The sequence below is a fragment of the Manacus candei genome, unplaced genomic scaffold (assembly GCF_025592945.1).
Source record: "Manacus candei isolate 608988 ecotype Guabito, Panama unplaced genomic scaffold, ASM2559294v1 h1tg000017l, whole genome shotgun sequence".
In the NCBI taxonomy this organism is placed as follows: Eukaryota; Metazoa; Chordata; class Aves; order Passeriformes; family Pipridae; genus Manacus; species Manacus candei.
The window spans coordinates 7,838,292-7,860,687 of NW_026138065.1; the positions used below are offsets into that span (position 1 = coordinate 7,838,292).

General features: G+C 40.0%; 2 protein-coding genes and 1 long non-coding RNA gene across 10 annotated transcripts in view; 2 read left to right on the forward strand and 1 right to left on the reverse strand.

The window, feature by feature from the left end:
* Positions 1 to 1,179: 1,179 nt before the first annotated feature.
* Positions 1,180 to 7,463, reverse strand: DPY30 (dpy-30 histone methyltransferase complex regulatory subunit). Of its 2 annotated transcripts, none has more exons than XM_051783367.1 (5): positions 7,326 to 7,463; positions 6,808 to 6,880; positions 6,680 to 6,727; positions 4,730 to 4,872; positions 1,180 to 1,472 (listed from the first exon to the last, which is right to left on the reverse strand). In XM_051783367.1, the coding sequence occupies exons 2-5, from the start codon at positions 6,841 to 6,843 to the stop codon at positions 1,400 to 1,402; spliced, it is 300 nt and encodes a 99-aa protein (XP_051639327.1). In that variant the 5' UTR covers positions 6,844 to 6,880; positions 7,326 to 7,463; the 3' UTR covers positions 1,180 to 1,399. The 2 variants fall into 2 exon arrangements, with proteins under 2 accessions (XP_051639327.1, XP_051639326.1); XM_051783366.1 differs by having other exon boundaries at positions 7,349 to 7,457.
* A 68-nt stretch (positions 7,464 to 7,531) lies between these two features.
* LOC127469257 (uncharacterized) lies at positions 7,532 to 11,249 on the forward strand. 2 transcript variants are annotated; one of them, XR_007903908.1, is made up of 5 exons: positions 7,532 to 7,816; positions 7,953 to 8,191; positions 8,322 to 8,416; positions 8,918 to 8,980; positions 11,002 to 11,249. It is a non-coding gene; the product is annotated as an uncharacterized LOC127469257 (long non-coding RNA). The 2 variants fall into 2 exon arrangements; XR_007903907.1 differs by having other exon boundaries at positions 7,953 to 8,416.
* Positions 11,250 to 11,403: 154 nt separating this feature from the next.
* Positions 11,404 to 22,396, forward strand: part of SPAST (spastin) — a 39,491-nt gene continuing 28,498 nt past the window's right edge. For 2 of the 6 annotated variants that reach the window (XR_007903905.1, XM_051783333.1), the window contains exons 1-3: positions 11,411 to 11,913; positions 15,929 to 16,015; positions 17,264 to 17,347. Coding sequence is in view for 5 of the 6 variants with exons in the window: in XM_051783333.1 (XP_051639293.1) it covers positions 11,505 to 11,913; positions 15,929 to 16,015; positions 17,264 to 17,347 (580 nt within the window). In the remaining variant the exon portion in view is untranslated. Of the gene's footprint in view, positions 11,914 to 15,928; positions 16,016 to 17,263; positions 17,348 to 22,396 lie in introns of all 6 variants that reach the window. The other 4 variants (XM_051783332.1, XM_051783334.1, XM_051783331.1 and 1 more) reach the window with 3 other exon arrangements.

Here is a 22,396-nt window from a genome sequence, read left to right on the forward strand (position 1 = left end):
AGTTTGCCATTTCTGTGACTGTCAAAAAAATGTTTATTCTTCCAGTCTGTGAAAAACAGGGCTATGCATAATCTGGATTCCAGTATCCAGTGCTAGTGAACATTATGTATGGTCCCTGTTAGAAGTGTCAAAAAACAAAAATGGGAATTCGGAGGGCTGTCAATAACCTAATGAGTCAATTCTACAGTCATAATCTTATTTTCAGAGCTTTTATACTATTATTTGACAAAATAGTGTTTTCTGTCTTAATTCTATCTTTTTCTTCTGATCCTGTCTTCTGCTGCAACTTATTATATTGTATCCTAAGGTTTGTGGCCTTTAGCTCTACTGAGATTACAGGAAAAATAAACAAAGGGTCAGAAAAAGAGGTTATGAAAACATTTGAGAAGACCAAACAAAACCAAAAGACATTAGTAAATCCAAGGGGAAAAAATAAATCAGATTACTTGGTATTTTACCACTTAGATTAGGATTACCCTGGACATCAGAAAAAGGCATCCAGACTCTTCAGCCAGAGGATGGTTGGTTACTGGAACAGGCTCCCCGGTGAAGTGGTCACAGCACCAAGCCTGTGAGAATACAAGGAGCATCTGGATGATGCTCTTAATCATATGATTTAGATGGTCCTGTGAGCAGGAGGGAGTTAGACTTGATGATCCTTATGGGTCCATCCCAACTTGATGATTCCATCTTTGACAGAGAAAAATCACTCCAGCTGGGAGTAGCAGCACAGAGAACTGAATTACAGAACCTTTATAAGTTACTTCAGACTTTATTCTGTGTTTCAGCTAAATCCAGCACACCAGTCACAGGAGATCAATGACAAATGCTGAGCAGCACATCTCACTAATGCAAATATGTGAAATGCTGGCCACTGTCTGTAGGTGATCTATTCAGCTGCTGGATCTAATTGTTTGTTTTAACTAAACCCATTTCCTGGTGTTCTGAAGTAAGTCCTCTCCTCCCTACTGAATCAATACTTCCTCAAAAGAAATTCTAATTGTTCTTCATTTGTTTGCTTTCTGTTTAGGCATGTTGTGTGTGGCGGGATGCTACATAAAAACCCAATTAAGTTATATACATTTTCACCCATGTGATTCTCATCACAAATTGTTCCCCATTTTTCCATGCCCTCAGGTGACGTAGCCCCATGGAATTATTCAGACTTTCATCCAGCAGTGCAGTTTCAGTACTTTATTTTGAAAGTCTCTTAATACCTAGTTTAAAACAAGAGAACAAATTAAATGTAAAGTGTTCTTTATTAAATAACTCAAAAGGTAAAGCAAACTGTGCAGTTAAGAAAGACAACAATGTGGCCAAAGGATTTTTACAGCAGAAAACAAACAGCGGCAAATGAGCATTTCAGTCTAGCAGCCAAATTGTCCTCATTTTTATGGAACTAATTTCGGTCTTCAAATTGTGACTTGTTTTTTAAAAGATATGCTGCTAGAAATTCAATGGGATTTGGCGGTCTGTAAAGAAAAAAAAGTAAATCAAAAGCAATTATTTTTTGTTATATGAAATTAGGTAGCTGAAGAACTAATCACCATCCCTTAAAAGAAACATAACTCCTCCCAAACACTTACAAGCATTGATTTAGGGATGACTGACTACCTAGAGTGACTCTGAATTTCCAGTTTATGTCTAATGAGAAAGTTTTTAAAAAGGGGTCTTAGTCTCTGTTGGTTCAATATTACTAAATTGCTATGGTTATATATCTAAACCAAGGGTATAGTCTGTAAGTATAAATACGGTATGTACACGATTAGATGTGACATGCATTTGCCTATTTCTTTGACTCATGCTATGTAAAGTAAAACTGAATCTGACAGTGCTTTTTTGCTTCATTTTCTTCAAGCGGTTATCGTGTAGCTTTGTGGATTAAAGTTGTTTTCATGGTTTCTGGCAACTGAAATGAACACAACAAAACTTTAAGTGCTGTAACCTGCAAGTAGTCAATAATAAACACTTCTGATCACTGGCCTTAGTTTGTAATTTTTTTTTTAAAAAAAAGCTCCTCCAGCTACAGTGCATGAATCCTGCTAATCTGGATTTTGTCCACAGAATAAATGACAAACTTAATTTTTCCACATTGGGTCAGACAAAAGGTCTGGCAGTGAGCAAATGCACCTATAAAGAAGCATAAAAAAATCGAAGAAATGCACAGAGATATTTTTCTGAACCACCCTTTTGGCTCCCAAGCATGTACCAATTTCTGAGCTACCACCCTTAACAGTCTGGGTGGATTCCTCTACAGCTTTGACCAGTTGCCTCTTGAGCACAAATAAAACCTTAATGTCCTCAACCTAAGGCAAAAAAAATTATGTAACTTAATTATGTGACCTGTGAAGGATCAGCTCCTTTTGTTCATTATAAATTTGCTACCTGTTTCACTTTATTTCATTATTGTATCAGAAGAGATAATAGTCCATCCCAACTCATCATCTCTACACTGTTGTGATTTAACAGATTCCTAATATATTCTCCCAGAGAAGTCTCTTTTCTAGATATCATCTATTCAAGTCACTCTGTAGACAGACAGTATTCCTTCTGACCACCTTGTCACTCTTCTTATTTTTTCACAATCTACCAGAATACAATCTACCAGAGTTGGAATTACACATAATATTAAAAATACAAGAACATTATAAATTCAAATAATGACATAATGCTTGGGTTTTACCCCTTCAATTTCTAAGTACTACTATTCAGAATTTATTTTTTACTAGATTAATGCATTGACATATATATGTAAGAGCTTAAAGATATGTTTTCATACGGGTAATTGTCAGCTCAGAATCTAACATTTTGTCACTAGCATTTGTCACTACCCTCCTAGGTCTAAAATTTTCTGTTATTTGGATTCAATCTTTTGCTTTTTGCCATAGTTTCAATTTTTCATAGCAGTCTTGAGGGTTTTATAAAATTCCTGTGCAATTACTTGCAATTCATCAACTTAAAAAAAACAAACAAACAACAGAAACCAAAACACCTATACCTGGTCTGTAAAACTCAGTATCATTAACAAATTTTATCAGCCTCTTCTTCAAATTGTTATAAATTATACTTTCCATGATTCTAGTGTTGATCTTATTTCACCATGAAAATTCACTATTTACTTCTACCCTCTATTTTGTCCACTGAGTTCTACATCCTTATAAAGACTTTTCCTTTAATCCCACAGCAACTAACTCTCTTTAAAAGCTTTTAGTGAATGGCTGTGTGAGAAACTGTTTGGAAATTTAAACAGACTGTATCATCTGCATTCCTCTTTACATGTGCTTGGTGACTCCTTCAATAAACTCTAAGACACTTACAACACCCGACAAAAAATTGTGCTGACTCCTCCCAATTACTGGCTCACTATCCTGCATAATTTCTACTGAATTCCAGGCGTAGCCAACAGACGGAATGGGCTGTTCCCTGAATATTTTTATATTCCTTAGAAAAAGAACTTGGCATCCATTAGTTACTTTCCACTTTGATTTTAATCAGAAGATTATACAGCAGAGCTGATAACTCAGTTTTCTCCCTCCCGAGGGGTTATTATGCTCCACTGAACAGCCAATTTGACCTGCCAGTTTGATACTGTTGGATTTTATACCTACGCATTCCCCAACCTCTTCTATCAATGGTCCAGTTTCACTCACGTGATGAGTCCCCATAAAAAAAGCTTCTTCCATAATGAAGATTTAAATAAATGAAAAAAAAAAAAGAATAAAGGAAAAAGGTAGCCTGTAACACAAGTATCCAGAGTGTAAGTGTGGGGTATGCACCTCACAGGTGTTTTATACTGTGTGCAGCAGAACTCCCACAGATGTCAGCTGAAGATCTGCACACTGCTCAGGTGTACACACAGGGTGGACCTTCCTAGGTGCCTGATTTTGCCTAATTAGCTGTCTGTACCCTGCAGTTCAAATTCACAACTCCTTTTGAAGTTAAGACACTGCTGATGGTTGTTCTGACTGTAGGTACCATGATGCCTTTATGGTCATCCATAACAGCTTTTGATTTTGTTATTTCAGTGAAACTGAGTGATGGTCACATGCAGTTCTACTTGCCACTAGCAAGGATACACTAAAAGGCTCAAAATTATTTTGGCTAAGATGAACAGCTGTTTGCTGTTATTGAAGGATATCCTTCTGCATTGACTGGTAAGAGATTTGGGGCACCTCGACAGCATAATCTTCACTCAGAGGATAAACTATCAGTTTGCTTCTTGCTGTGTTGACAGTGCAGGCTCAGCCTGACTTCTTGGAAAGCATTTTCATCTCCAACAAAGACGCATGTCAGGCCTGATTTGTCTTGCTTTCTTTCAAACGGCAAGAACTCTTCATAATTTCACACTACAAAAATCTTCATAATTAGAACAACTTCTTGCCTTACTTTTATAAGGTGAATTACGTGACAAAATTAGTAACAAAAATAACCCCATTTTTCCCTCCAAAACTTTTGCAGTAGCACACCTCATTGGGGGATCATGAATTAAATGAATAACTCTTATCATGCCATATGCACCCAATAAGCATGATAAGCACCTCACTGGGGAACACATCCTGCACAGCCAATCACAGTAATTTATAGGTTCATAAACCTGTTGTAACGATGTTCTTACAACTACCAGAACAACGTGTGCAACTACCAGAACCATGTGCCTGAAAGGTGACGTACCGCCCAAGTTTGAGACCTACATTTTGCCAAGAACAGAAGGAACACTGAAGCATCTTACCTCTCTTTTGCAAGAACAGCAAGTCCCTGTAGCAAGATAGGTACAACTGTCTGATCCAAGTAGGCACGTGTGGGTAACGACTGAAGATCAACCTTCTGCTTTGATGTTTTCTCTGCATTTAGTTTCTCATTTTCTACTATCCTCTGAAGTACAAAAGAAAAAGTGAATCCACATTGATAATAGCAGCCACATCTACTTTGGAAGTACAAAATACCCATCTCTATGCAATTCACTGGCAATAACTTCTTTACATCTTCTAAGAAAATTTAAGTGCATATTTTTCCTTGCACAAAAACCTAATCCAGAGGAGCCTTCTGTTAAATTCTTATGTCTTGGGGAAACAATGTTAGGAAGTCGACAGTTTTCTAAAACAGAAGACATCCAATCTGTATAATTATTGTTTCTGCTTTTGCATTCACAGATTTTAATTCTACACCACTAAGACACAAATGACTACTAACGAGCAGTTTCAATTACATGGTTCCTCTATGCATGTGCTTCTTATACAAAATGCTAAAAGCACAAGAAATTCAGGTGAACCCTGACAAAGGGGACTCTGCTAAAGTTGAATACTTTGGGACCATGCTCTATTCAAGTACTGATGGACACACTAAAGAAAATGCTTCCATGTGCTTTTTAGTCAAAAATCATCTTACACCATTAACTGTAGTTAAAAAATGATACCCTACCACTGCCAGGAAACCAAATGTATTTGATGCAAAGTACATGAATCTACTGATACAGGACCAACATATCTGGGGAGACAAGTCATGAAAGATGTTTAAGAATAGTTTCTGCAAAAGCTTAACACAGAGTAGGACCTCATAATGGAGGGAGACTGAAGGCTTTTGAAGGAATAATGCCATAGAGGTAGGATGGGACTGTCCTGCTCTACTCTGTGCTGGTGCAGCCTCACCTGTAATATTGTGTGCAGTTTTGGGCACACAAAAGCTATTAGAGAGCATCCAAAGGAGGGCTACTAAGATGGTGAAGCGTCTAGAGGGGAAGACATATGAGGAGCAGCTTGGAGGAGGAAGGGAAGAAGAGCATATGAGGAGGTCACTTGGTCCGTTCAGTCTGGAAGAGACTGAGGGGAGACCTCATTGCAGTCTACAACTTCCTCACATGGCAAAGCAGAGGGGCAGACACCAGTGTCCTCTCTGGTGAATGGCACGAAGCTGTGATAGGGAAGGGTTAGATTGGATTTTCGGAAAAGACTTTTCACCCAGCAAGTGGCTGAGCAATGAATCAGGCTCTCCAGGGAAGTGGTCACAGCCTCAAACCTGACAAAGTCCAAGAAGTGTTTTGACAATGCCCTCTGGCATATGATGTGATTCTTGGGGCTGTCCTGTGCGGGATCAGGAGCTAGACTTTGATGACTCTTGTGGGTTTCTTCCACCTCAGAATACCCTGTGATTCTATTACTCTAATCCACACTGTTACCAACAGCAAGAGAATGGACTGTATCTGCTCCTTCTCAGCACAAGTAATTAAAGATAGCTTGGATTATTCTGATGCAATTTTTCTATTGACAAGAATATGAAAAGAATCTTTCCCTTTGATACTTCCACAGAAATACCATAAACTCCTTCTATTCCCCTCCCTGTAATAAAAGTCCAGATGGCTTTTTTTGCGGCATAATAGATTATACAAATATATATATATCATACATAGCGACAGAATAGATAATGATCATAAGATACTTAAACAAACCTACCATCTCATTAAAAGGTGCATTATTTACTTCAGAACCATTTAGTACAATGGAAGCAATATAACAGAAAATATATACAGCCATTTATGCAAGGGACAGGTATCCATTGGCTTGATTTCCAGCTAACTTTCTTGGGAACATTATAATTGTTGAAGTGAGACTCAAGACTCAATGTTTTTTCCCTTGATCAGGAATGTGACTTCCACTGTACTTTACAACAACAGCAGCTTTGTTACCTCTACATTTTCAGTGAGACCGTATTCGGAATGCGGATTTTCTGGAACCTGTAAAATAACAGATGGTCAGCAAAGAGAAAATGCTCCTTTTATTCACGTAGCATTATACACATAAAATATTGCAATACCTGTGGCTGTCCCTCCATAATCTGTTCTCCCTCCATGATTTGAAAACTGGAATTTGCTGGACGTGCAGAAAATCTTGGAAAGCAATAAAAACACCGGTTAGCAGGTGAGATGGAGCCCAGTGTGAGTTAAGCGATAGTGCATCACTTGGTTACTAATGGTTACTAAGGCACAATTACGAGAGTGCAGAGAGAGTTCCTCTGCGCTCCCCCCGCGCCAAACTTGAACGCGTTTTTCCCACACGCAGAGCCGAGAAGTGCCTTAAGGTTCGGGGCAGGTCCCCCGAACAGAGCGGTACCAGGACTAGGAAACACAGCATTCATCCCCGCAGGAAGCCGGAGACACCCCTTATCCTCCGTCCGTCCGTCCGTCCCACCCTGCCCGCCACAGCGCCGCGAGACCCCCCGTGGGCAGGGCCGGGCTGGGGCTCCGCCGCACCTCAGGCCACGTACGGCCGCCGCCCCCGGCCGTGCCTCAGGCGCCCCGCGGGGGAAAGGTGGCCTCGCCACTCGGCTCTCACCGGCAGTCGGTTCGGGCTCTCACCGGCAGTCGGCGGGACTCCGGGACTCCGGGATCGGCGGGACAGCAGGAGCGGCTCCGCAGCAACCGCGGCCGCCGTCGCGAGTTGTTCTGACGTCAGTGGAGCGGCCGCGCCGCCACCGCCCCCCGGCGCACTGCGCGTGCGCGGGGCGGGGAAAGTGGGGCGGGAACTCGGGAAGGGCGGGCATTGCTGGGGGTCTTGGGGGGTGTTTGTGGCTCTGACCGAACCTTTGAGAAACGCTGGTGCTTGGGGGTTTGTGCTACAGAATCGTGCTCATCATCAGCGCGGTTTGATGTCTGAGGAGCTCCCTGAGGCGGTCACGAAAAATAACTGTGCTAAAGTTAATGTGGAACTGAAAGTGGGGATTTGTTAGTGGCATAACCTTCCAGAGCTGCGGTTTTCCCAGCGATGACTGTTGGCCGTTAATTTTCTCTCTTTAAACAAAAACGCGGCTGCTCGGCTTTGTCCAGGTATCGGCTTTAAGCATCCTGTCCCGACTGGAAACTGTCGGAAAATGAAGGAATCTGTTGCTTCTGTAGTTGTTGCACTGTTAACAAACTGTACCGATGCTAGAACATCTGTGCCTGATTTCTTTGTTTTTACTAGGAATTAAATCTGAGGAACAACTTCTTTACATTGAGGGTGACAGAACTCTGAAACAGGCTGCCCAGGAAGGTCGTGGAGTCTCTCTCTCTGGAGACATTACAAACCCACCTGGATGCGTTCTCGTATCACCGGCTCTAGATGACCTTGTCTTGGCAGGGACATTGGACTAGATGATCTCTAGAAGCCCCTTCAAACCCTAACAATTCTGTGATACTGTGATCTCTTTGTCTGGCAACATGGTTTGTGCTAGAGGATTAAAAAGGCCTTAAGAATCTTTTTATTTTTGACTTGATGAAGTAGTTATATTCCTGTAGTCTTTTTTCTTTTTCTTTTGAGAAAACCATTTTTGTTGTTGTTTTATAAAAATAGGTCTGGTTTTTTTTCTCTCCTTGCTGCAGTAATGACAATGTATATGAGTGACTTACCTGATGCTCTTAAAAGATGAACGACGTGGAGAAATAATGGTAAATGCCATGTTTTCACTAGATTGTGCTCTGATATAATAATCTAATAATGGTAATGATTAAGTATGTGTACATCAGTGAACTTGAAACAACCATATTTGCAGAACTGACAATGTTACCAGTGTGACAAGCAGGCTTAAAAATTTGTGTGTGGTCAGTCACAGATTTGATACTCAACTGAAATATTTGGAATTATGGCAGAACTGCATACTGTCTTTGCGTCAATTTTAGTACCTAGTGCTCGCAAACTTAGCTGATGAGGAGGTGAGGTGAAAACACAGAGGGCAAAACATTTGAGTTTTTTTTCTAAAACTTAAAACAGGAATACAAACAAATTCTTAATGTGAAGAGGTATAAGCTTTTCGGTCCGTTTTGAGGCTCTCTCCTAATTTTTCATGCGGTTCTAGCAATGACATTTTTGAGAATTGCATTTAGAATACTTGAAAAATCCTTGTACCCTTAGCCCAGTTTCCACATTTATGTATTCTCTATTATATTCAGGTTTTGTGGTGATATCGTGTTGGGAGTGAGAAAAGGTTTCCTACCTTGACCTTTTGTGCAATGGTAAGTTGTGGTGTCAGGTTAGTTGCATCTTTCTAATTCCTATGACTGTAGTGTTTGCCTGCTCTAATTCTAAAACCTTTAGCTGAGATACCAGATTGAGGACTCATGCAATACAGGAGGTACAATCTTCAGAGCAAAGTCAAATCAGGTGGATGAGCTGATCCAACAGTTGTCCACTCCAGGAAATGAGGTTTCACTTCTTCATCCACCCCTTGCTGATGTCCATCACCCCTTGCTGAGCCAGAACATTTCACTAAGCCAGCAGAAAGCTGTCCAATGGACTGATGCGGTTTAAGATTTGTTTGTTGGGTTTTGTTGTTTTTTTTTCCAAACTAGCATTAATCTTATGCCAGATTATTAATTAGAATATCTTACAGACAAGACCAAAGACTGCTAGAGCAAGTTTAATGTAGGAGGGTAGGGAGATTCAACTCGCAGATCGCTCAAATATTTAATAGCCACAATAGTGAACTGATTCTCTAGGTTTTTCTCACAATTCCTGACTGGTGTCTGCTTCTGAAGCTGTGTTTTTGGTTTAACATGATGTTATTCCCCTAACAGGTGCACTCCTTTATTGCCGTGATACATTCACATGATTTACAAAGGTGTCATTCTAAATTTTTTTAAAAGTAAAAATAACTGAATAGATTGACCAGTCAGGATTAACTGAGGTACATGGTCTTCTATTGTCATGCAATCTGTCCTTGTTAATAAACTTATTTCTTCACTAGCTTTTTGATTTTGATCAGGAGTGGGATGATACTTTAGACAGTAATGAGATAATAAAGACAGTAGTTCAGTAATCTGTTGTCATGGGGCTTATTTCACTTCCCATTTTTGAATGCTACTTAGTATTAACTCAGCTTGAAGCTTCTGGAATTTCTTTGATATTCCAAAATTTGTTAAGCCTTTATATCGGCAAATAAGTTTTTTTTTTTTTTAAAGGATAGTTAAGCATACTAAAAAAAAAAGATACTGAACTTTGTTCAGTCATGAGTGGACTGGAAAATACTTCAGTAATATTTTCATAATAGTAGTACGTCATCCTTCTTACCAAGTACAGGAGAAAAATACTTGATGTACATTACTACATTTTCAAATTAGACAGAGACAGGTTCACTATCTCTATCTAGTAATGGTTCTAGGTCATGAATAGTTATTTTAAATTTTAATAAAATTCTGTGTTTTATACAGTAAGAAAATAATCAGTTCTGTCATTAAAACAGATCACACAGTCATTTAAGAAAATCAATACACATTACCAAGGGAACTAGAAGTAACTATACAAGGCACAAGCAAACAAGAAAAAAAACAGTAGTTTTATAGTAATTTTGGAAACATAAATAATCATAATAAATAAAACATGGCAGACAGCAGTGATTTCAATTTGGCATGTCCTTTTAATTAACACACAGAACCAACTGCAATTTCTTGCTGTAAACTGGGGAAACTTGCTTGTGCACTGAATTATGTGTCTACTGTTTGGGGACTCTCTGGGCTACTGTGTGCAGTTCAGAGGTGTAGGAGAGAGATGATCTGTCATAATTAACATCAGGAGCTCAGTATTTTGTTTGTAGAACAGAGTGAGTGACAAAGCAAAATAACAGGAAAAAAGATCAACCAATGGGCAAGGCAACCAAAAGGGGAGGAAGACTGAAGCACAGAGGAAGGGCCTTGCTACACTGTTGAATATAGCAGTAGGCACAGAACGTGGGAATGCTGTTGTGTGGGTGCCTCCCCTTGTTTCCTAGACCAAAGGTACCAAAGCATTTTTTAAGGTTTGAAATAACTGAAAGAGTAGAGAGCTGGAGGATCTGTCTCATTAGTGGAGACACAAATAAATAAATATTGTAGCTGGGCAAATAATTGACAAACAAGGACAACTGGGCGATCACTTTTTGTAACGAGGGTGGTAATAGAGTTCAGATTTTTTTTTCTTCCCAGGACGATGTATCTATAATGTATACTGAATTACATTAGCTCCCTCTATGTGAGCAGACAGCCTGTCATTTCCATTACAGAGATGCGGAGCAGACAAAGCACGGGAGGACGCTCTCCCGGGGGCAATTCCAGGCGGCGGAAGCACGGACACCGCCAGTGACTGGCTGCCACACGTCCCTCCGTGCGAGGGAATTCCCCGGGCCCTCCTCGTGTGCCTCGAGCAATGACTCCCGGCGGGAGCGACGCCAGAGATCCGCGCTGCATTGTGCCTGCGGGGCGGCTCACGACTCCAGTCAGAATAATTAATCCTATTAAATTATTCATCCTCCGTCCACTCAGTGTGTTTCCATGTGCCGACATCTAACGGCCTCGGCCACGGCTGGAGCAGCCTTGATTCTCTCCGGGCACAGCGCTGGAAAGCCCCGCCCCACTCCCGGCCGGGGCCGCCCGCATCCCTCTCTCCCTCCCTCTTTCCCTCCGTCCCTCCCCCTGGGGCGGCCGAAAGGGGCGTTGCCGCCGCCATCGCCATCGCCATGGCCGGTTGTTGTCAGTCCCTGGCAGCGGGTTATGGCGACGGCGGTGAATGAATTCTCCAGGCGGCCGAGGGAAGAAGAAGGGCTCAGCCGGCTCCAGCTCCGCGCCTCCGGCCGCCGGCGCCTTTCCCTCCTCGCCGCCCGGGCCGGCGCCCCCCGTGCCGCCGGCGGGGGCGGCGACGGCAGCGGCGTCCCCGCACAAGCGGAACCTGTACTACTTCTCGTACCCGCTGTTCGCCGCCTTCGCCCTGCTCCGCTTCGTCGCCTTCCAGCTCGGGCTGCTCTTCGCCTGGCTCTGCGAGCGCCTCTCCCGCGGCGCCCTCATGGCCGCCAAGGGCAGCAGGGCCGGGGCCGGCGACGCGCCCGAGCCCGGCGGGGCGCCCGAGACGGTGCGGGCGTGTCACAAGCGGGCCTTCGAGTGCATCTCCATGGCGCTGCGCATCGACGAGGACGAGACAGGTAGGGAGGGAGGGGAGCGCCCGCGGCTTCTCCAGGGTGCGGGGGGTGGGCGGGCAGGGCCTTCGCGTCCTGTGCTGGGGAACCGCTTTCCCCTGAGGACAAACAAAACCCGCTCGTGTGATGGATGCGGCCTGCGGGGGGGTCAGTGCGGGAGGGAGCGCGGAGTGTGCCGTGCCCGCTGCCCGCCCGTGCCCGCATGCGGTGGCCGATGCTTTGGCCCCGGCAGGTGCAGGTTGGATCAAAAAGCTGCGGCTCGGGCTCGTTCCCCACGCAATGCAGGCCCTTGTATTTCGCCCCAGTAAAGTTTTTGCTGCGGAGGTCTGGGTGAAGCGGTGAAAAACTGGGGCGAAAGACAGGGTACGTGACTAACAAGCCTTGGGTTTCAGCAAGCCTGCCGGACAACAAAAGCACCAAGGACAATAATAAGGGTGCATCCTTTAATACACTGCCTGACAAATGATGCAAGTGCTGAAGCAAGTCTCCAGGAAACTTGACCCCCAAAATGCCCATTTGGAGTTGTCTTGACTTTTAAAGAAAGAAATACTTATTTGTATTTTGACAGTTTTTTGTTTTTTTTTTAATGTTTTGCTTAAGCTGTTTGACACACTCTTGAAAAACCTAAAAACCTATCACAGTGTGACCAGAGGATCTTAAGGAAGATGTTTAGGGTTCAGGTAAATAAAACACAGGAGTGAGGTACTTGTTTTTATGTTTTGTGTTTCTGTTTTTTGTTGGTTTTTTTTTTTTTTTTGTCTGGAGCATTAAAAAACAAAAAACATTTGCTACTGCATTTGATTTAGCCATTTACTTTAAACACAGCAGCATAGTTCTGTCAGCAGCCAAAAGGCAGGCCTTTAGGGGCATGCTGTGCTGTTTTTTAAAATTCTCTGGAAACATTGGAATACCTTATTCTACACTTTTAAGGTGAGCTTTAGTGAAACTGCTGTCTTAGAGGAGGACATTAAAAATAGAGGAGTAGGCCTTCAATAGAAGCTACATGCTGAGAGCACCATAAAAGCGAGGGATGTGTCTTGCTTTGCGTTGACAATTTGGGAGTGGCAGTGGCAAGCTCTGGGAGAGAAAAAAACCCCTACCATGTGCAGTAAGATTAGTTCAGAACAGATGTACAGTGAGAGAGCACTGAGGGTCATAGGAGCAAAGCATGAAAGAAGGTAAGGTAACTTAAAGCTTCAGTGTTGTTGATGATTGCTCTGTGAGGAGTAGCCAAGTCTTATATTATCAGGTACCTGTTCCACTGTTGTGACCTATAACTGTTGGTGGTTTGGAGGTTAAGCCCTTAAATATCAGTTTTAATCCCGGACTTGCTCTGTAGATACCTTTAGATTTATCGTATATGAATTAGCTGCACAGGTCATACATCTAATAAGATCATTTTTGCTGCTGATGGGAGCAGTTGCACAGCTGTTACAGCCCTGCAATTGCAGTATACATTTCACTGAGAAAGAACTCACTTTGCTTTAATGCATAGATTTGCTGTTTCCTTATCTGTTTTTGCAGGAATATATGTCTATCTTTGATTTTTTTTTTTTTTTAATGTGTAAATAAGCTTTTTAAAGCTTCCACCAGAAAACCGTATGTTAGGCATAGTGTGTGAAATGGTTGGAATTTCTGAATTGTCTAACGTCCTGTTAGTTATGTGGTGTTTTTGCTGTTGTGGAAGCTATACAGACTTCAGTAATTTTGATAGCACTTCTGGTAATTTTTTGTGCTTCTGAATTATTGTGGCAGTTATTCTTGTTTTGATATTTTCACAATCAAGCTTAATATCTTTTTCTGGGACTGAGAAGGTACATGTGTTGGGTTGACCCCTGCCCTCAGCTAAGCATCCATACAACTGCTTGTTTCCTCTCCTCACTGGGACAGGGAAGAGCATAGGAGGAGCAAAAGTTAGGAAAAAAAAGTGAGAAAACTTATTGAGCAATGGCTGCCTTGGAAGACAGCCCCCATCCAGTTATTCACCTACACAAGATTTTATTGATGAGGATTATGTTGTCTGATACAGAATATTCCTTAGGCCAGTTTGTGTCAGTCATCCTGCCAGTGTCCCCTCCCAGTTTCTTGTGCACCTCCAACCTACTCACTGGGAATCTAGTGTGGGAAAAGGAAAACCTTGAGGTTATGTTGTTCAAGCAATACCCAAACCAATTCTCTGTTATCAACACCGTGTTAGTCACAAATCCAAAACACAGCAGCATTTGGACTGTCTGTAGAAAATTATCTCCATTCCAGCCAGACCCAATACAGCTGATCAGCGACTTCCAAGAAATGTGACATTTATTGTATTTTTAATGTCAGAATCACTGAAAACTAGTAAAGCATTCCATGTGGAGTCGGAGCACAAATTTTGCAAACAGCTTGCTGTGGTATAGTGCTTTTAAAACTTTGTCCATTTATAAGCTGGAAGTGAAATTTTAATGACCTTGGCATGTTTGCAGCAGATACTCAGAGTAGCAAAGGAAGTCAGGCAATAGCAGAGGAGGCTGGGATCATGGCAAATTTGATTTCTATTCGCTATAATCAGCATTAGATTTACACTGCAGTCAAAAATGTTTCTATGGGTGATGGGGAGAAGAAGCTTAAAGTAAAAAAAAGGCTAAAAAGAGGATTGAAGTCACTCAGCTTCAATGATTTGATTTCTCTAGGTTTGTCCTTAACAGTCAGGATATATGAGGTGGTGAAGAAAGGGCAGTAATAAAATGATTCCCAGGGTGTGCAATGTTCGTGACTGTAGGAAGGTGCTCCTGTGCTTTGTGTTGGTAAGAAGAGCAAAGCATGAAATTACCTGCACAGGGAATCTTGCTAAATGTTATTATTATAAGATTTTGCTTCTGGAGAGGAGCAAGAGAAAACTCTGAAGAGGATTCTAGAAATGTATTGAAATATTTTTACAAAATAAATTTGCTAAAAAGTAGGTTTGAGACTGAAGTCATCAAAAGATTTGAGTGTGGAACCAACACAATCACTGGTAACTGGCACTTAGGAATAGTTTTGTGAAATGTAATGTCATCTGAAACTAGAGTAGTGATATCTGAAGGTTTCATTGTAGGCATTTTTGGTTTTTTCTACTGCTTGCAGCTGATCAGGTTTAACTTGTAATACAGAATGTGCTATATTCCTCTGTGGAAAGGTATGCTTAGTGTGACATAACTACCTTGCAAAAGTGTGTTTCCATATGCAGGCAAATACCTTTTAATGCAGAGTATTTATGGAAGGGGAGCAATATGGAGTAGATATTAATAGGTCTTCAGTGGTTTACTTGCTGTTATGGTGTCACGTAGCATAGGTTAGGCATAGCCATGTTCATGGTTATATTTGCTGTAATACCCATTTAGGATGTGGCTGGTACAGAGGTGTACTCTTAATTCTACTTGCATTGTACTTTGTGTTAAAGTTGACACACACCTGCAGTACAGCAGTTTCATAATAGGATAAACAAAGAAATACCCTTATGGCAAAAGAGCCGCTCTATACAAAAGTTAACCAGAGGAGAAGCGTCTCATCTCACCCATGTAGTGTCTTAGACTTGTTGCTTTTCTTCTTGAGCCTCTATGCTTCTAGTGTTACTTTGGTATTGATATAATCTATCACTGAATGGCTAAGAAGTCCATCTCTATTTGCTGTTCCAGAAACAAAACCTGTTAATTTCACCATTTCTGTTGTGAGTGAATTTGTATAGGTGAGATTTTTTACCTTGTTTTGTTTGGTTGGTTGGTTGGTTTTTAAGGGGATTTATCTTTTTAAGGCAGATGAAGAATTATTCTTAAAACAGGCAAAAGTGATTTGAGGCTGGTGTAGTACCTGTTTTTAATAGAAAATCTTACTTGAAACTTAAGTAGATATAAAGTTGACAGTGTCCCTTTAAGAGTTTCTTTAAATAATAGGATTTTGTTAAAATATCTCTTCCTCCCTCTTACTTGTTTTATGCAGCATTATATGGAACCATTCCTAAGCTTTAATTCATTACAGAAAATAATGGGTTCACTTCCTTTTTAAGCAGGACAAAAGGAACAAGCTGTTGAATGGTATAAGAAAGGAATTGAAGAACTGGAAAAAGGAATAGCTGTCTTAGTAATTGGTCAAGGTAAGCCAGTTTTGAGTTTTGTGGAACAGATTTTGGTTTATGAGTTCTTCAAAGTGAGAAATCAATATTGCTAAATATGGTAGGTGCTAGGAATGGTCTACTGTATGAATTAATTCATAAGAGTGTTTCTTATTCTTGTTTTAACCGTAGGTGAACGCTGGTCCATTTCTCTGTTCTATGTCTATAACACATGCAAATTTTGTTCCAAATATTTTCAGACTCTCCAAAATCATAAGCAGTTCATGAAAATCCTAAAGTAAAACACTTAATTTCTTATATAATGGGAATGCTGAAACACCGAGTTCTGATTTGATTTGCCAAAGTTGACAGTTCATGTTCTCACTTATGCAGAATTTTATATTCCCTTCAGTATAACTTAAAAACAAACCCCCCGATTTGGAATGATCTGATATTGTGTTTCTGAGTAGCTTAGGCCAAAGTAGCTGAACATTTCCAACAACAAAAAAAGCCATCTCTATATATGGAACCATTTTAACCTGTAGTGCAGAAGCAGGTATGTACCATAGAGAAACAGATGTAGTGAAGGACTTGCTAAGAAATTGTCCTCAAAATAATACTGTAATTATAATAATAACTCAAATCGCCTGCCCCAACCCCAAACCTGTAAGTGCTTTTGCAGACTGCTATTTTATTCCTCAACTATGTTTAGAAGTGTATGGTGACGTTACTTACAGGGCAATACCAGTGGCATCTGATACAACCTGTGTAAATTGCACAGTTTAAAAAAAAACTGACTTGGACAGACAGTATTTCTTAGGAAGTAGTGACATTAATGTCTAATTCTGTGTGTTTTGAAATGTAAAGGGACACAGTCAACTGAATTTAAATCTGTTAATTTTGCCAAAGTGAGATCTTTTTAATTGTACTTGCCTCTCAGTCACTTTTCAAGCTTTGTAAAAATCTTTTTTTATTTGACTTCTCTTCAGAGAAATGCAGTGACAAAAAATGTATATTAGGTCAGCATGAAATGTTAGACTAGATGCAAAGCAATGTTTGGGTTACCACAGCTCTATGAGCAGTACTGTGAAGCAGATAGAGTCAACTAACTCTAAATTCTTGATTAAACAGGAAACTTTAGAATTTTTTTCATTAGTTTTGTAACAAAGTTCCTTAGCGGAGGGAATAGAATAGGGGTGGGAGGAAGAGGAGGGAAGACTGGGTATCAGTATTTTAGCACTTAAAGTTTCTTTGCCAAATTGTGTTTTAACGTTGATTTTTCTTTGTAAGGTGATCAGTGTGAACGGGCTCGACGTCTCCAGTCTAAAATGATGACAAATTTGGCAATGGCCAAGGATCGCTTGCAGCTTTTAGGTACCAGTTACAATTCATGACTTTGGAAAGTTTGTAATTATTTGCACAACTTCATGTAATGCATTCTTCTAAAATATTACTTTGATTTTTAAAGGGAAGGAGTCATTATCTGTGTAGGGTCTCTTTAGTTTTTAGTTTAGAGTAAGTGCTGTTGATGCATTTTAAAAATGGAATTTCAGGTATAAAAGTAACTGGAAAGTCTTTGTCATAGTACACTTGACTCATAAAGTCAGGAAGTCTTGTTCAACTCTTGTTGAAATTTAGGATTTTTACATTGGAACTGTAGTAAAACTTGAAATATTGATGATCATGAGTGCCAAGTGTGCCTCCTGTAAGTGTAACTACTTCATCTTCTGTTAATTTTACTGTCACTTAACACAACATTTTGCCTTGCTATTTATATATAATAGTAATTCTTTAGCATTGTGTAGACCATAAGGTTGTGAAATGCTAATTCCCTTAATTTTTTTTCTAGTAGTGTTCTATTTTAAGACTAGCAGGTAAGGTGCTTTTCGGAAGCATGGTGTTGTATAGTTTTAACTTTATTAAAATTAGGCAGTCTATATCAGCTCTTAATGGAAAGAGTGAAACAAGCAGGATTGGAAATTGCATCTTACTGTGCCTGATAAACAGGCACAGATCCCCCTGTCAAGCAACAAACCCACAATTTTGTGCAGTGCATCCTCTAAACTGAAAACTTGGGAAATGCTTTCAGTTCAGTCAGTAAAATGAAGATAAGATGATTTTTTTAAATTGCTTTCTATGGGTGAACTAACAAATGTATGTCAGTTTAACTTGCATATCTGCAGCTTTAATCTTGCACTCTGTTGTTTGGTGCTCTTCTAAGTCATTTTCCTAGGAGCATAAAGAGCAGACAGGAAAGTTCGTGTTCTTTTCTCCTCATATGCTTTGTGACTGTAGTCCTAACTGGTGATTGACAGGGAAGTTGTGACAACCACAAGAAAGTGAGTCTCTTTTGTTTCCCTTGAGTTCCTGGTGTCCTTAGAACTTTTTGTAAAAAGTTGAAGGGAAATGGGGTTAAAGAGGCACATGGCTTCTGTGCTCTAATATGGATGTTTGTTGGTGCAACCTTGGTATGTGCAAAAAAGATATTTTCTACTTCTTAGGGTTAAAGGTGGACTTCTAGAGGTAATATAAACTAGGGAACAATAGACAGAAAGTGATTACATGCTAACAGTCTTTGATAAAATATGGCTTGTTGCAAACATCCTAGTTGCAAGTAACTAGAATTTCTTTTAAAAAATTTGCAGTTCTTTGAAACTTGAAGTAACAGTAGTCTGTATTTTGTGGGTATTGCTTCATCATTGCTTGTGTTATCACTTACTGTGATCTGACTGAAAAGAAAAAAGGGTAAACATCACAAAAACCCCTAAAGTTGAAGTACGTTGATCTGGACATGTTATCACATACTATTTGTTTGCTTCATTGAGAGTGCAGATTGAAAGGTAGACAGATGGAACAGTGTTTATTCCGTAAGTTGATGTAAAATATTATTTTATTTTTACTTTTATATTATCAGAAATGTAGTACTTTATTCTGCCTAGGTTCTTGTTTGGTTTGCACTGAGGATCTGCTTCAAACAATGTACCTGAGAGCAAAATTTGGATAAAAAAGAGTGAGTGAAATCATGTGCCCTTTAGGAAGGAAAAAGATGTGGTTTGGAGAGATATTCTAATGGATTTAATTCCCTGCGAGTTTGATCACTGTGGATCTATTTGAGTAGTATATTTATACCATCTAACCAACTTTCAAGTATTTGACAGCATCTCTTTTTATTACTTTCTATGTAATTTTACATGGAGTCTTTGGAAATTTAAGGTGATTTAGAGTTTAATTACCTGTGCAGTTCTAAACATAGCTTTTAACCTTTTACTTATAGTAACAGATATTTGGAATTTTTAAGTGGCATAGAGAACCTTTTGTAGTTGAACTGAACATGAGGCTCTCGAAGCTCTTAAGCTTCATAAAGTGATTTTTCCTATGAATTCAACTCATAAGATGAGAGAGTAAGTGTTTTCCTCTAGCCATGTGGAATTTCTCCATTTCTTGAGGCAAAATAGGCAAGTCCCTTATTGCATTAGCAGACAGGATAAAACAAACTTAAAGTAGACAATAACACGAAATATTTCATCCCGCCTGCTAGACAGAGTCTGCTTAACTGAAATGCCATCCAGTCAATCAAGTTACATTGGTAATACATAGAAAGTGAAAATTAAATCATACGGATTATAACTGCCCATTGGAGGTGCTCAGTGTCTTCATCTTTTTTTGAAGCATGTCTGTACATCAGCACAAGTTTAAGTTGCAAGACCCCACTGACAGGAGTGTGATATCTGATCACGCACGTGTATTATCACCATGTGTCATCACACCACTAGTGCCTTTTAATGTTGCAAGAGGGTGGAGCTACTTACCTTGGTTGATGGGTTTTCTATTTTGAGCCCTGTTTTCATTTTGAGTCTAAATTTCTGTATCTTACTCTGTTTGAAGCTGTAATATGACACAGTCTGGAAGCTGAAGTTGCTACTGGTGTGTTTCAGGGCACCTCAGGGTGACTTGGACACTTTGTCAGTGCACTGACAGTATTGGGTGATGCTAACTGTCAGGGGACTTCCAGGTTCTACCATTTGCATTGGTGGCAGCCCCTGTTTTTGACATGGTTTTGGGTGTGTTAGTTGTGTGCTTACTCAGATGAGTGGCTAAATCTTGCTCTGATGGTCTTCACAGACCTGATCTCTCCTGGATAACTTATCACTCATGTTGGTCATTATATTTGATATATTTAGAATGACAGGAGGATATTTGTTTTCTGCAGTCAGATACACAGAACTCAGTAGTTTGTTGTTCCTAAAGATAGAGAACCACAGTGTCCAATGCAATACTGTTCTCTTCTAATGCTATTTGTATGTTTTACCTATTTGTGTTCTCTATTTCAGAGAGACTTTCCGAAGGGTGACAGACTTTTGTCACCACAAGTGCCTTTGTGTGTACTATGCATAGCTTCAGTATTTTGATTGAAGGGTGCACATGGCACATAATTCAAATATCTTTCATCAGAATCCTCTTTGGAGGATATTGATACTCCTCAATGCTGCCCTTGTATACATAGGGGCTTCAACGGACACGTTTTGGGGTCCTCCACTGTCTTGGAGGCAATGGTGTTTTTTGCTTCAGGCTTGTGTTATAGGATGACTTTTTTTAATTAGAAATGAGTTACCTTGAACTCAAGGTCTGGTGTTGTCTAACTAAGACAATGGCTGCAGTGCTGTTTATTTAGTAGGTTTGTGTCAGCATTGTATCATCAAGGAGAAATAATGAATGAGATTCTGACTTTTTTTTTGAATGTCTGGAGGCAGAGGGAGAAAGCTTTTACATGGAAGGTAATGGTGTCCTGTTAATTTCCTGGAATAATATTTAATAGCCTAATTTATCTTTGATATTCTATAGGACCTTACAGCTACACTGTCACTAAAGAAAAATGATATGGTTTTTTTTTTTATTTTATATGCAATACCAAAATTACATGTTAATATGTAGTGTGATGAGAAGACAGTGCATGAACTGAAGCTGGACAACACTTGGATTACACTTTTTTTTTTTCGTTGGAGTTCTGGAGTTCCTGAATGTGTAGAACTAGCTGAGCTGTTGATAATTGTAGGAAAACCTCAGTGTCAAATTGTAGCTTTGAAGCAAATAGCATTTCCTGAATTCTTGCCCAGGCCAGTTGATGTTGTTACAGTCTCCCACTAGAAAGCTTTTTTTTTTAAAATGCAGATATGTTCTCCAAAACATAGCTGATTATCTAGTATCTTAGAAAGTCTGTTAACACTAATTGTGCTTCATAAGCTTCTGTATGAACTGTCCATTCTGATTGCATGCACCAGGCAGGGAGTAGACCATTCTGCTGTCTCCTTGGTAGTGCTGCATCCACTAAAATGGTGCACTGTCTTTGCAGTCAGTTGTGCTTAAAGGACTTTCCTTACACCTCTATGGAGGAAAGGTTATTAGGGTAACTTCTTGGAAGTTGCAAAGCTTGTGGTTGTTTGTAGGCCATTCTTGTGTGACTAATATTTTTTGTTTTACTGTGCCCGACTCTTCAATGCTTTCAATTTAAAACAAAACTAAACCTTGGTGCACGTGCTAATCTTGAACTTAAGCTTTTTGCATTTGCCTGTGGCTTCTAAGTTTTCACCTAAACCTTATCTTGTTCCATCTGAATATTATTATTAAGCCTCATTATTATGAGGTGTAAATACATTATTCAGGGAAGCAAAACAGTGAACGATCAGGAGCAGGAAGAAGAAAGGAATGAAGCAGAAAAACTGGAGAAAGATCTGTAACAGATAAAGAAGCATAAAGAAGGAAGTGCTCATGCTTCTTGTTTGTATGATCTACAAGCAATGATCTGCAATGGCAATTCTTCCTTCAGTCAGGACATTTATTATCTTGAGTGTGCACGTTTTCAGGAATTTGTCTGCTTTTGCAGTATGTGCTTTTATGTTGCCAGAGGACATTGCTCTTCTACTTGGCCATCTCTTTTCCTGCAGCTTCTTGGTACTATTATCTTTTGGGGGTGAGCAGAAAAAAAAAGGAGAAGGGAACAAGAGCTTGGCAACGTATGCCTTGCATTCTTACAAACCATATCTTGATTTTAAAACCAGAGGATTTTTGTGAAATAAAGGTGGGAGAGGCAGTAAAGTGCCTCAAAAATAAGGTCTAGAGGTTTTAAACTGCAGTGGGAAAAGCAGGAGTGGTAGCTGAGCTGCAGAGAACAAGTAGTCCTTAATTATTTTTTTGTGTTCTTTTCAGCCTTACACCTCTTTTACTTATGGTTTGGCTGGTGTTCATTCTTCTCAGAGTTAATTTCTTTCTCCTTAATCTTTAACTTTATAAGTGTTGTATTCAGATATTTCTTTGGTTAATATTCCTAAAGAATAGTTTGCATGACAGTTTTATTGACGTAATTTCTAAGCAGTTATATTTCTAAATAGAGATCCTAAAAGATATAATTGTAATGTATATATGTTG